The sequence below is a fragment of the Balearica regulorum genome, chromosome 32 (genome assembly GCF_011004875.1).
Source record: "Balearica regulorum gibbericeps isolate bBalReg1 chromosome 32, bBalReg1.pri, whole genome shotgun sequence".
NCBI lineage: Eukaryota > Metazoa > Chordata > Aves > Gruiformes > Gruidae > Balearica > Balearica regulorum.
In genome coordinates, this window is record NC_046215.1 from 718,780 (window position 1) to 731,371 (window position 12,592).

The window sequence follows — 12,592 nt, forward strand, 5'->3', positions numbered from 1 at the left end:
CCCTTCCTGTCCACAGAGCCCCTGGCCACCCCCACAGCCCACCAGGCATCACCTCCCAGCTCCCCCTTCACCTCCACCCCCCAGCAGTGCCTCCCCTCCCTGAACCCCTCCTGGCCCAGCACACAGCACCGAGTGTCAAATCTCTCCGGGGTGTCGGGCAGGTCCTGCCATGCTCTTCCCCTTCTCACACTTCTCCCATCCGCTGACAGGAGAAGTTGGGAAGGAGCCGAGTTTGGATCCAGGGTCCCCACGTCTGCAGGGGACAGGAGGAGGCAGAGCCTCAGGGGCAGAGCTGCGTCCTGGGCAGGGTTTGAGCCCCCTGGGGCCAGGCTCTGCCCCGCGGGGCACCACACGGGGCATCTCCTTCCTCCGAGAGATGCCCATCACGGGGCCGGCCCCAGCACGGCCACGGCCCAGCTGGGTCCCCTGGGAACAGGCACCGGTGGGGCTGCAGCCCCAGCAGGGAGGAGCAGGGTGGGGAGGCAGTGGCTGGGTCTGGGCAGTGCACGGGCTGTCAGGGGGTGGGAGAGGGCTCCTCTTGGCCCCAGGGATGGCCCTCACAATGGCTTGGAAAGGCAAGAAAACAGGCTGGAGAACAGGCTAGTGCCCTGGTCTGGGGGGTCTGAGTCCCCAAACACACCCAGGCACGGCCAGTCCCGTGCACTGCCCATCCCAGATGCCCCTTGCACACAAGGAGAGGGAGGAGAACCACCCAGAAGGGCACTAAAATACGGGATTACCTGGATGATGGGGAAGCAGAAACTTTCTGCAGGCTACAAGGAGAGATGTGGTCACATCCCCCAGCCGGTGCCCAGCAGGTCTGGGCAGGGGTGAGGGTCCAGGCCTGGGCTGGTGTCCCCGAGCTGCCCACCCTGCCAGGCACATCGCCTTGGGCTTTCCCAGAGCCAGGGGATGCAGGGCTGGAGAGGACGGGCAAGGAGGGAAAGGGCCTGTCCTGATCCAGTGTCGGGGAGGTTTCAATACAATTCCGAGAGCGAGACTAAGACACAAATGAGGTCAGATGCTGTATACCGGAAACAGTTTTTATTATGAAAAATGTAACATAAAAAGGTAAAGGTAACCAATAAGAGTGATAGGACAGAGCAGAAAAGAAAGGCAGAAAACCAAGCAAGACTCTGGGATAGAAAAACAAGAACAGTCACTGCCATGGATCCGCAGCGTCTTGGGGGTCCAAATCCCTCGTTCTGCGACTGTGGGCGAAGTCGCGGACCCCCTCATCTTGGCAGTTGCCTTTTATAGCAGTGGCGGTTTTCACGATGGCACGTGTGACACGGCTCCATGTTCCCGCACACGTGCACACACTTCTTGCAGTTCCATCCCTGTTCTTCACGCGACTGTCGTCTGACAGAGCTGCCCATGACCCCACAGGGCATTTTTTGCAGGTTGAAAGTCTCTATGACCCGGCAATCGTCCTTATCCCACTCAGTAGCTGGAGGGGATTTCCATTGAGCAAGTGATCTTTGAGACAAATGTTCTTACAGTCCGGTCTGTCACAGGGCCGAGCACAGAGCGCCAGGGACAGGACCCCACGCCATGATGGAGCTCACAGACACTCACCCTTCAGTCCTGCAACTGTTGTCTCTGGAAAGCAAAACCAAAAATCATTAAGTGATCAGAGGGGACAGCTTCTTGTGCCATGGCTGCTCCTACAGGAGCAAACAGAGTTTGGGCAGGTGCCCAACTCTTTCCCTGGGGAATTGGAAAAGACCACCTTGATCCTGGGAAGGGCTCCCTGCCAGCCTATCCCCCCGTCAGCCCACCCCGGCACTCTGGGGTTAAGCCTGACTCAAAGATTGAAGGCTCAGCCTGCTTGAAGCGAACTGACTACTGGGAAAACACCAGGAAATTGCTGCTCCAGGCTAAGGATCAGCAAGGCACAGCTTTGAGCAAGATTTTCACGAGTGGGTAGAATAAGGAGACTGACGCAGCTCTCTGCACCACAGCACCAAAGAGCCAAGGGACATGAAGGGTGATGAGTGGAGGACATCCCTTTGCATCAGCATCAGAGTGGGAGAGGGCAGACCTGCAGCTGGGTCGCTACTCCCCAGATTGATCCTCATTACCTTCCATGGGGCAGGACATGTCTTGTGCCCAGTGAAGCCCCCAACCCCAGAGCTCTCCTGCCCCATTTTGGGCTCTGTCAACCCAGATGAATGGCCAGAGAATGGTGAAGAGCCATCCAAACCCAAGTCCCTCCCAGGGGGGCTCCTTTGCCAGGAGGTTTTGCTGGTGGAAGGGGCCAGAAGGACTCACCCAGCTCTCGGGACTGCAGCCCTGAAAAGCAAAGCCAGAGGAAGAGGGGGTCAGGACAGCAGCTGGCTTCATCCCTGGGAACATCTCAAGAGGGTCTCTTGCACCTTCCCACCAGCCAGAGATGGTCTGGCCTTGCTCCCTGTCCTCCTGCCCACACCCCGCCATGTGTCCTTGTGCCCTTCCTTCCTTTGCCCAAAGAGCTTTTTGGTGAAGGCAAAACATTCTTCTGACACCACTTACCTTTCCTTCTCCACAGATAAGCACCGAGGCCAAGGAACACAACTGACAGCACGAGGAGCACACCCACACCAACCATCCAGGGACGGGCATTGTGGAAAAAGGGAGCTGAGAAACAAGAACATCAGCAGGAAAAAGGATGGTTTTAAAGTCCCGTGTTTGAGCAGAAGAAGAACAAAAAGACAAACGCCCCAAAGCTCTAGCTCACAAGCCCCTTGTCCTGGGAGCCCTGGCCTCAAGGGGACATAGTCCTCTCTCTCCCCTGCACATACCAATGCTCACCTGAAGCGCACGAGGCTCCGGTTCTCTGGTGCGCTAAAACTGCTGTGAAGGTGCCCAGCCCTCCCGTGCCCCCACACCCCACACCTTGCACCGGGAACCCCAGATCAAAGCTGCTCAAAGCACCTGAGATGTGCAGGGACGTCTCCTGCTCCTGGTTGAGGCGGCTGTTCCTGACCACGCAGGACCATTTCCCATTTCCGTTCCCGGTCATAATGATGATGCCCGCGACGTCAAACAGGCCCCTCTCATCCAAGAAATGTCTCTGGGAGATGGAGGGGAGATGCTGCCCTTTGGGATCTTTCCACAGCACCTCCGGTTGTGGGTACCAGCCGGCCGATCGACACACCACCCGGATGCCTCCGTCCTCGTAAGCCTCCAGGGAGAGCTGAGGGACAGAGCCTGTGGCTGGGGAAGAGCCCGTGGTTGGGGTCAGTGTGGGATGGACTCAAGTCAAGGTGACGACCAAATGCGATAGCGGACACATCACAGGTCCCACCAGGGCTGGGGGACCGGCCACCAAAACCACCCCAACTTGTGCAGGAATTGCAGAGCATTGATGCCAAACCACCCCAGATCTCCCACAAAACAGCCCGGCAGAGCAAGACCCAGCTGCCGAGCTTCAGTGCCTCAAGGCAGCATCAGCACCCACCCGTCTTTGTTCAAGAAGCCCCAACAAATGCACAGCAAAACCACCACATCCCTGCAGCTCTGCCCCAAAACCACCTCCAGCACCACCTGCGTGCTCCCTCCTGGGCAGGCACTGCAGGCAACAGCCCCCTCGCACCCCACCTCTTTCAACGCCTCCTGTCCTGCGGCACCTCATCCACACACCTGAGGATGGGACAGAGCTCTGGGAGGGACACACAAACCCAGGGACACCCACACCAGCCCCTGCAAACACCGCACCGGACACAAACCTGCCACCTCCAGCTTCACCGTAGCTTCTCCATAAGAGGCACCATCTGTCACAGTGCAGACGTACTGACCATCGTCAGAGGGTCTCAACGCAGAGATTCGCAAGTCCAGGCTTCCATGGGAGAGACCATCCCTGACCAACTCTGTCCTCCCAACATATTCCTCCATCTGCTCCCTGTACAGGTCCTCTCCGTTTCGGTAGTGGTGCACCGTTTTGGAGAACCGGGGCCGGATCCACCTGATGTCCAAGCTCCGAGCGTCCACGCTGGGGACAAGTGACATGGCAGCACGATGTCCTGCCCCACGGTGCCCTGGAGAGGGCGGTCTGGTCCCACCACACTGAAGTCAGCTTGGTGATGGAGAAGGACACAGAGACACAGAGATTGTGCCTACGTTAATTTAAGGGCATTGCATGGCAAGGGGCGAGCTTGGCGTGACCTTGGTGAACGCTCCATCCCATGGGCATTACCTTGCCCTCCTCGTGGTCCAGAGAAAGTGGAGAAACTGGAGAGGGAGTGGGAAGACTGGAAGGGGAAGGAGGTTTCCTGGGAGCGGGAACCTGCTCCAGAGAAAACGACCTCCAGCCCAGCCAGCCCTGGTGCAAGCCAGAAATGTTTGAGGGGAGCACTGCAGGACGGGACCGAAGGTGCCCCCAGGGCAAGGGGCGAATTGCAGAGAGAGCCCAAGGGAAAGCGAAACCCATGCGGGGCCCAGCTCTGGGCTCGGCTCCTCCCACCCCAGAGCAGCTCCCCTGCCCCACAGCTGTCACCCAGAGTGGGCAAAAACCCCCCGCCAGCCCTGCAGGATCCCTACCTGATCCCAGCCGCAGGACGTGGAGAGTCACCAAAGAACTCAGGAGGAGCCACATCTGGGTCTGGAGCTGGAGAAGAGGGAGGGGAAGGGAGGCAGAGGGAGGGCGATGGGGGGGGTACTACAGCTGCTGGAGAGGCTGGATGTGGAAGAAGGGCTGCACCTGCCCTCAAAGGGTCTCTGGAAATCCCACCAAACCACCTGCACCAGCACCCCAACAGCAGAACAAACTCTTGCTCCAGGGCAGGACAGGACCGCACACGGATCCCTGGTGCAGAACCCTGCTCTGCCCCACTCCCCCTCACCAGCATTTATTCCAAATCCCTGACAAGACTCTAAAGGAAAGGAAATATTCTAAATCCCCTGTGGAAAGAAAAATCACTCACGGGACGGGCAGGATCTGCGGGAGGCACCAGGCTGCTCAGTTTCAGGTGCAGAATTCCTGCCTGTGGGGTGACTTCAGGCTCCATCCCCCACACAAGGAGCTGAGGTTTCACAACCACATATCAAAGTCCAGGGTCATAAAATCATCTTCCAAGCACAAAACCAAAAGAGAAACCAACAGCCTCCCCACTCCCACCTGGATGGGAGCTGCTGAAGGTGGCTTTTCCCAGAGCTGCACCTCTCCCGGCAGCCTGTGCTGGGGAACAGCACTAGGCCAGGTTTGGCACCCAGAAATACGTGTTTCCTTTCCCAAAAAGGGCTGATTGTCTTGTGCATGACCACTGTCACTGAAGCAATGAGGAAACCCCAACCAGACCCCGGTGAATTGTCCCCCTGAGCCAGTTGCACCGGGTCCATCTCTTGGGGTTCTTTGGTGTTTCAAGATATTGGTGTGTTCTGGAGTGAAAGGCAGGAGCCCATCAGTCGTGTGAAAGAAAAAAGGAGAAAAAGAAAGAGAACAGAAGGCTGTTTGTTGGGGGTGATGGTGTAAATCTTAGAGCTTCGTTGTGATGTTGGGCCATCCAGGAGGAGCCCAGCAGTGTCCCTGGAGCCCGACAACAGCCAGGAGCTGGTGGGGAGTGGGGGAGAAGGGGACAAGATGGGGGGTGGGGGGGCTTGAAGTGTTGGGACATGCCAGCTGTGCCCTGTGCCTTTGCCCTGTCCCCTCGGGGACCTCAGATGCCGGGGAGGACGTGTCCCCCGCTGTCCCCACCCTCCCATCCCCATGCAGGGGCAGCCCATCCCCAAGAGCAGGGGTGCAGGGGGGTGCGAGGGGCTGTACCCAGAGGAGGGTATGGGTACGGGGGGACTCAGGGGCCTTACCTAGACCTGGGGGGGAAGACCAGGGAAAGCCCCATCTACCCCAGGGCTGTCAGGGAACCCATACTGAGCTCCAGGGGGGTCTGGGAGCAGCATGGGTCAGGGTGGGCAAAAGGAAGGCCTGCAACCCCCCCCGCCGGGGACTGAAAAATCAGTCTGCAAATCCCTTTCACGGGCAGGTGGGAATCAGGACAAAAAGCCCCCAGGAACCAGCACGGCCAGACTCCATGGTCACCCCCAAAGCTTTCTTGAAGGCCACGGTGCTGTGCCTGGGCAGGGTGGGCTTGGGCAGGGCCGAGAGGGACATGTGCTGCTGCGGGATGGAGGAGAGGAGAGCGGGCAGTGTCTGCAGCAGGGCAGGGGCTGTCCAGGGCTGTGGTGGGGATGGAAAAGGGGCAGAAGGTGCAGGAGGTGCTGTCCTTCAGGCACAGCTGGGTTTCCTCTGTGTGCACTCAAAATTGGGGGCGTATGATGTTTCCATTGAACGAGACTAGTGGGAAAGCAAAGATCTTGACCCCCACTGTTGGCTTTGATGAAAGTCAGCAGCCCCTGCGTGCAGTCCAGACAGACCCAGAATCTCCTGGGGACCCGGCCCAGGGACAGGGGAGGAGAGGTGAGAGACACAAAGTGCCCTTCCCAGTGCCCCACTGCCCAGATCCCTCCCACAGGGCTCAGATCTATATCCCCCTTCCTGTCCACAGAGCCCCTGGCCACCCCCACAGCCCACCAGGCATCACCTCCCAGCTCCCCCTTCACCTCCACCCCCCAGCAGTGCCTCCCCTCCCTGAACCCCTCCTGGCCCAGCACACAGCACCGAGTGTCAAATCTCTCGGGGTGTCGGGCAGGTCCTGCCAGTGCTCCTTCCCCATTCTCACACTTCTCCCATCCGCTGACAGGAGAAGTTGGGAAGGAGCCGAGTTTGGATCCAGGGTCCCCACGTCTGCAGGGGACAGGAGGAGGCAGAGCCTCAGGGGCAGAGCTGCGTCCTGGGCAGGGTTTGAGCCCCCTGGGGCCAGGCTCTGCCCCGCGGGGCACCACACGGGGCATCTCCTTCCTCCGAGAGATGCCCATCACGGGGCCGGCCCCAGCACGGCCACGGCCCAGCTGGGTCCCCTGGGAACAGGCACCGGTGGGGCTGCAGCCCCAGCAGGGAGGAGCAGGGTGGGGAGGCAGTGGCTGGGTCTGGGCAGTGCACGGGCTGTCAGGGGGGTGGGAGAGGGCTCCTCTTGGCCCCAGGGATGGCCCTCACAATGGCTTGGAAAGGCAAGAAAACAGGCTGGAGAACAGGCTAGTGCCCTGGTCTGGGGGGTCTGAGTCCCCAAACACACCCAGGCACGGCCAGTCCCGTGCACTGCCCAGCCCAGCTGCCCCTTGCACACAAGGAGAGGGAGGAGAACCACCCAGAAGGGCACTAAAATACGGGATTACCTGGATGATGGGGAAGCAGAAACTTTCTGCAGGCTACAAGGAGAGATGTGGTCACATCCCCCAGCCGGTGCCCAGCAGGTCTGGGCAGGGGTGAGGGTCCAGGCCTGGGCTGGTGTCCCCGAGCTGCCCACCCTGCCAGGCACATCGCCTTGGGCTTTCCCAGAGCCAGGGGATGCAGGGCTGGAGAGGACGGGCAAGGAGGGAAAGGGCCTGTCCTGATCCAGTGTCGGGGAGGTTTCAATACAATTCCGAGAGCGAGACTAAGACACAAATGAGGTCAGATGCTGTATACCGGAAACAGTTTTTATTATGAAAAAATGTAACATAAAAAAGGTAAAGGTAACCAATAAGAGTGATAGGACAGAGCAGAAAAGAAAGGCAGAAAACCAAGCAAGACTCTGGGATAGAAAAACAAGAACAGTCACTGCCATGGATCCGCAGCGTCTTGGGGGTCCAAATCCCTCGTTCTGCGACTGTGGGCGAAGTCGCGGACCCCCTCATCTTGGCAGTTGCCTTTTATAGCAGTGGCGGTTTTCACGATGGCACGTGTGACACGGCTCCATGTTCCCTGCACACGTGCACACACTTCTTGCAGTTCCATCCCTGTTCTTCACGCGACTGTCGTCTGACAGAGCTGCCCATGACCCCACAGGGCATTTTTTCGCAGGTTGAAAGTCTCTATGACCCGGCAATCGTCCTTATCCCACTCAGTAGCTGGAGGGGATTTCCATTGAGCAAGTGATCTTTGAGACAAATGTTCTTACAGTCCGGTCTGTCACAGGGCCGAGCACAGAGCGCCAGGGACAGGACCCCACGCCATGATGGAGCTCACAGACACTCATCCGTCAGTCCTGCAACTGTTGTCTCTGGAAAGCAAAACCAAAAATCATTAAGTGATCAGAGGGGACAGCTTCTTGATGCCATGGCTGCTCCTACAGGAGCAAACAGAGTTTGGGCAGGTGCCCAACTCTTTCCCTGGGGAATTGGAAAAGACCACCTTGATCCTGGGAAGGGCTCCCTGCCAGCCTATCCCCCCGTCAGCCCACCCCGGCACTCTGGGGTTAAGCCTGACTCAAAGATTGAAGGCTCAGCCTGCTTGAAGCGAACTGACTACTGGGAAAACACCAGGAAATTGCTGCTCCAGGCTAAGGATCAGCAAGGCACAGCTTTGAGCAAGATTTTCACGAGTGGGTAGAATAAGGAGACTGACGCAGCTCTCTGCACCACAGCACCAAAGAGCCAAGGGACATGAAGGGTGATGAGTGGAGGACATCCCTTTGCATCAGCATCAGAGTGGGAGAGGGCAGACCTGCAGCTGGGTCGCTACTCCCCAGATTGATCCTCATTACCTTCCATGGGGCAGGACATGTCTTGTGCCCAGTGAAGCCCCCAACCCCAGAGCTCTCCTGCCCCATTTTGGGCTCTGTCAACCCAGATGAATGGCCAGAGAATGGTGAAGAGCCATCCAAACCCAAGTCCCTCCCAGGGGGGCTCCTTTGCCAGGAGGTTTTGCTGGTGGAAGGGGCCAGAAGGACTCACCCAGCTCTCGGGACTGCAGCCCTGAAAAGCAAAGCCAGAGGAAGAGGGGGTCAGGACAGCAGCTGGCTTCATCCCTGGGAACATCTCAAGAGGGTCTCTTGCACCTTCCCACCAGCCAGAGATGGTCTGGCCATGCTCCCTGTCCTCCCGCCCACACCCCGCCGTGTCCTTGTGCCCTTCATTCCTTTGCCCAAAGAGCTTTTTGGTGAAGGCAAAACATTCTTCTGACACCACTTACCTTTCCTTCTCCACAGATAAGCACCGAGGCCAAGGAATACAACTGAAAGCACGAGGAGCACACCCACACCAACCATCCAGGGACGGGCATTGTGGAAAAAGGGAGCTGAGAAACAAAACCATCATCAGGAAAAGGGATGGTTTTACAGTCCCATCTTTGAGCAGAAGAACAAAAAGACAAATGCCCCAAAGCTCTAGCTCACAAGCCCCTTGTCCTGGGAGCCCTGGCCTCAAGGGGACATAGTCCTCTCTCTCCCCTGCACATACCAATGCTCACCTGAAGCGCACGAGGCTCCGGTTCTCTGGTGCGCTAAAACTGCTGTGAAGGTGCCCAGCCCTCCCGTGCCCCCACACCCCACACCTTGCACCGGGAGCCCCAGATCAAAGCTGCTCAAAGCACCTGAGATGTGCAGGGACGTCTCCTGCTCCTGGTTGAGGCGGCTGTTCCTGACCACACAGGACCATTTCCCATGTCTGTTCCCAGTCACAACGATGACATCTTCGACGTCAAACAGGCCCCTCTCATCCGAGGAATGTGTCTGGGAGACCGAGGGGAGATGCTGCCCTTTGGGATCTTTCCACAGCACCTCCGGTTGTGGGAACCAGCCGGCCGATCGACACACCACCCGGATGCCTCCGTCCTCGTAAGCCTCCAGGGAGAGCTGAGGGACAGAGCCTGTGGCTGGGGAAGAGCCCGTGGTTGGGGTCAGTGTGGGAAGGACTCAACTCAAAGATGATGACCGAATCCGACAGCAGACACATCACATGTCCCACCAGGGCTGGGGGACCGGCCACAAAAACCCCCCAACTTGTGCAGGAACTGCAGAGCATTGATGCCAAACAACCCCAGATCTCCCACAAAACAGCCCAGCAGAGCAAGACCCAGCTGCTGAGCTTCAGCACCTCAAGGCAGCATCAGCACCCACCCGTCTTTGTTCAAGAAGGCCCAACGCTTCCAGACAACGGGCCAGGTCTTGTACGGCACAAAGGGCAAAGCCAAAGCAAAGATCCAGCTGCTCAGAGCCAGGAAGAGATCTCTTCCCAACTCCACACCTAACAGCGTCAGGTCCCAGCCTTGGCTTGGTTGGCAGCCCCAGCTCTCAGGCCAAGGAGCTGCTCAGCACCTCGTCCCCAGGACCTTCACAACATCACCAGCACACCCTTCACAGACACCGCGCACACCCAGCAAAGCCACCGCAGCCATGCGGCTCTGCCCCAAAACCACCTCCAGCACCACCTGCGTGCTCCCTCCTGGGCAGGCACTGCAGGCAACAGCCCCCTCGCACCCCACCTCTTTCAACGCCTCCTGTCCTGCGGCACCTCATCCACACACCTGAGGATGGGACAGAGCTCTGGGAGGGACACACAAACCCAGGGACACCCGCACCAGCCCCTGCAAACACCGCACCCACCACAAACCTGCCACCTCCAGCTTCACCGTAGCTTCTCCATAAGAGGCACCATCTGTCACAGTGCAGACGTACTGACCATCATCAGAGGGTCTCAACCCAGAGATTCGCAAGTCCAGGCGTCCACGGGAGAGACCATCTCTGACCAACTCTGTCCTCCCATCGTATTCCTCCATCTGCTCCCTGTACAGGTCCTCTCCGTTTCGGTAGTGGTGCACCGTTTCAGAGAACCGGTGCCGGATCCACCTGATGTCCAAGCTCCGAGCATCCACGCTGGGGGACAAGTGACATGGCAGCACGATGTCCTGCCCCACGGTGCCCTGGAAAGGACGGTCTGGTCCCACCATGATGAAGTCAGCTTGGTGATGGAGAAGGACACAGAGACACAGAGATTGTGCCTACGTTAATTTAGGGGCATTGCATGGCATGGGGCGAGCTTGGCGTGACCTTGGTGCACGCTCCATCCCATGGGCATTACTTTGCCCTCCTCGTGGTCCAGAGAAAGTGGAGAAACTGGAGAGGGAGTGGGAGGGCTGGAAGGGGAAGGAGGTTTCCTGGGAGCGGGAACCTGCTCCAGAAAACGACCTCCACCCCAGCCAGCCCTGCGCAAGCCAGAAACGTTTGAGGGGAGCGCTGCAGGACGGGACCGATGGTGCCCCCAGGGCAAGGGGCGAATTGCAGAGAGAGCCCAAGGGAAAGCGAAACCCATGCGGGGCCGAGCTCTGGGCTGGGCTCCCCCCACCCCACAGCAGCTCCCCTGCCCCACAGCTGTCACCCAGAGTGGGCAAAAGCCCCCACCAGCCCTGCAGGATCCCTACCTGATCCCAGCCGCAGGACGTGGAGAGTCACCAAAGAACTCAGGAGGAGCCACATCTGGGTCTAGAGCTGGAGAAGAGGGAGGGGAAGGGAGGCAGAGGGAGGGCGATGGGGGGGGTACTACAGCTGCTGGAGAGGCTGGATGTGGAAGAAGGGCTGCACCTGCCCTCAAAGGGTCTCTGGAAATCCCACCAAACCATCTGCACCAGCACCCTGACGGCAGAACAAACTCTTGCTCCAGGGCAGGACTGGACCAGACACGGCTGCCCCGGTGCAGAACCCTGCTCTGCCCCACTCCCCCTCACCAGCATTTATTCCAAATCTGTTACAAGACTCTAAAGGAAAGGAAATATTCTAAATCCCCTGTGGAAAGAAAAATCACTCACGGGACGGGCAGGATCTGCGGGAGGCACCAGGCTGCTCAGTTTCAGGTGCAGAATTCCTGCCTGTGGGGTGACTTCAGGCTCCATCCCCCACACAAGGAGCTGAGGTTTCACAACCACATATCAAAGTCCAGGGTCATAAAATCATCTTCCAAGCACAAAACCAAAAGAGAAACCAGCAGCCTCCCCACTCCCACCTGGATGGGAGCTGCTGAAAGTGGCTTTTCCCAGAGCTGCACCTCTCCCGGCAGCCTGTGCTGGGGAACAGCACTAGGCCAGGTTTGGCACCCAGAAATACGTGTTTCCTTTCCCAAAAAGGGCTGATTGTCTTGTGCATGACCACTGTCACTGAAGCAATGAGGAAACCCCCAACCAGACCCCAGTGAATTGTCCCCCTGAGCCAGTTGCACCGGGTCCATCTCTTGGGGTTCTTTGGTGTTTCAGGACATTGGTGTGTTCTGGAGTGAAAGGCAGGAGCCCATCAGTCGTGTGAAAGAAAAAAGGAGAAAAAGAAAGGCAACAGAAGGCTGTTTGTTGGGGGTGATGGTGTAAATCTTAGAGCTTTGTTGTGATGTTGGGCCATCCAGGAGGAGCCCAGCAGTGTCCCTGGAGCCCGACAACAGCCAGGAGCTGGTGGGGAGTGGGGGAGAAGGGGACAAGATGAGGGGTGGGGGGGGTCTTGAAGTGTTGGGACATGCCAGCTGTACCCTGTGCCTTTGCCCTGTCCCCTCGGGGACCTCAGATGCCAGGGGAGGACGTGTCCCCCGCTGTGCCCACCCTCCCATCCCCATGCAGGGGCAGCCCATCCCCCAGAGAAGGGGTGCAGGGGGGTGCAAGGGGCTGTACCCAGAGGAGGGTATGGGTACGGGGGGACTCAGGGGCCATACCCAGACCTGGGGGGGAAGACCAGGGAAAGCCCCATCTACTCCCGGGCTGTCGGGGAACCCATACTGAGCTCCAGGGGGGTCTGGGAGCAGCATGGGTCAGGGTGGGCAAAAG

General features: G+C 58.6%; 1 protein-coding gene and 1 pseudogene across 7 annotated transcripts in view; both read right to left on the reverse strand.

The window, feature by feature from the left end:
* Positions 1–1,326: 1,326 nt before the first annotated feature.
* LOC142598961 (butyrophilin subfamily 3 member A2-like) lies at positions 1,327–5,334 on the reverse strand (annotated as a pseudogene).
* A 2,539-nt stretch (positions 5,335–7,873) lies between these two features.
* The window catches only part of LOC142598956 (butyrophilin subfamily 3 member A2-like), a 40,980-nt gene continuing 36,261 nt past the window's right edge, over positions 7,874–12,592 (reverse strand). Inside the window, exons 3-7 of one of the 7 annotated variants that reach the window (XM_075738474.1) lie at positions 10,405–10,714; positions 9,386–9,667; positions 8,987–9,091; positions 8,749–8,822; positions 7,874–8,075 (exon numbers count right to left, since the gene is read on the reverse strand). In XM_075738474.1, the coding sequence (XP_075594589.1) occupies positions 8,055–8,075; positions 8,749–8,822; positions 8,987–9,091; positions 9,386–9,667; positions 10,405–10,714 (792 nt within the window). In that variant the 3' untranslated portion in view covers positions 7,874–8,054. Of the gene's footprint in view, positions 8,076–8,503; positions 8,823–8,986; positions 9,092–9,385; positions 9,668–10,404; positions 10,753–11,212; positions 11,280–12,592 lie in introns of those variants that run through there. The other 6 variants (XM_075738475.1, XM_075738472.1, XM_075738476.1 and 3 more) reach the window with 6 other exon arrangements.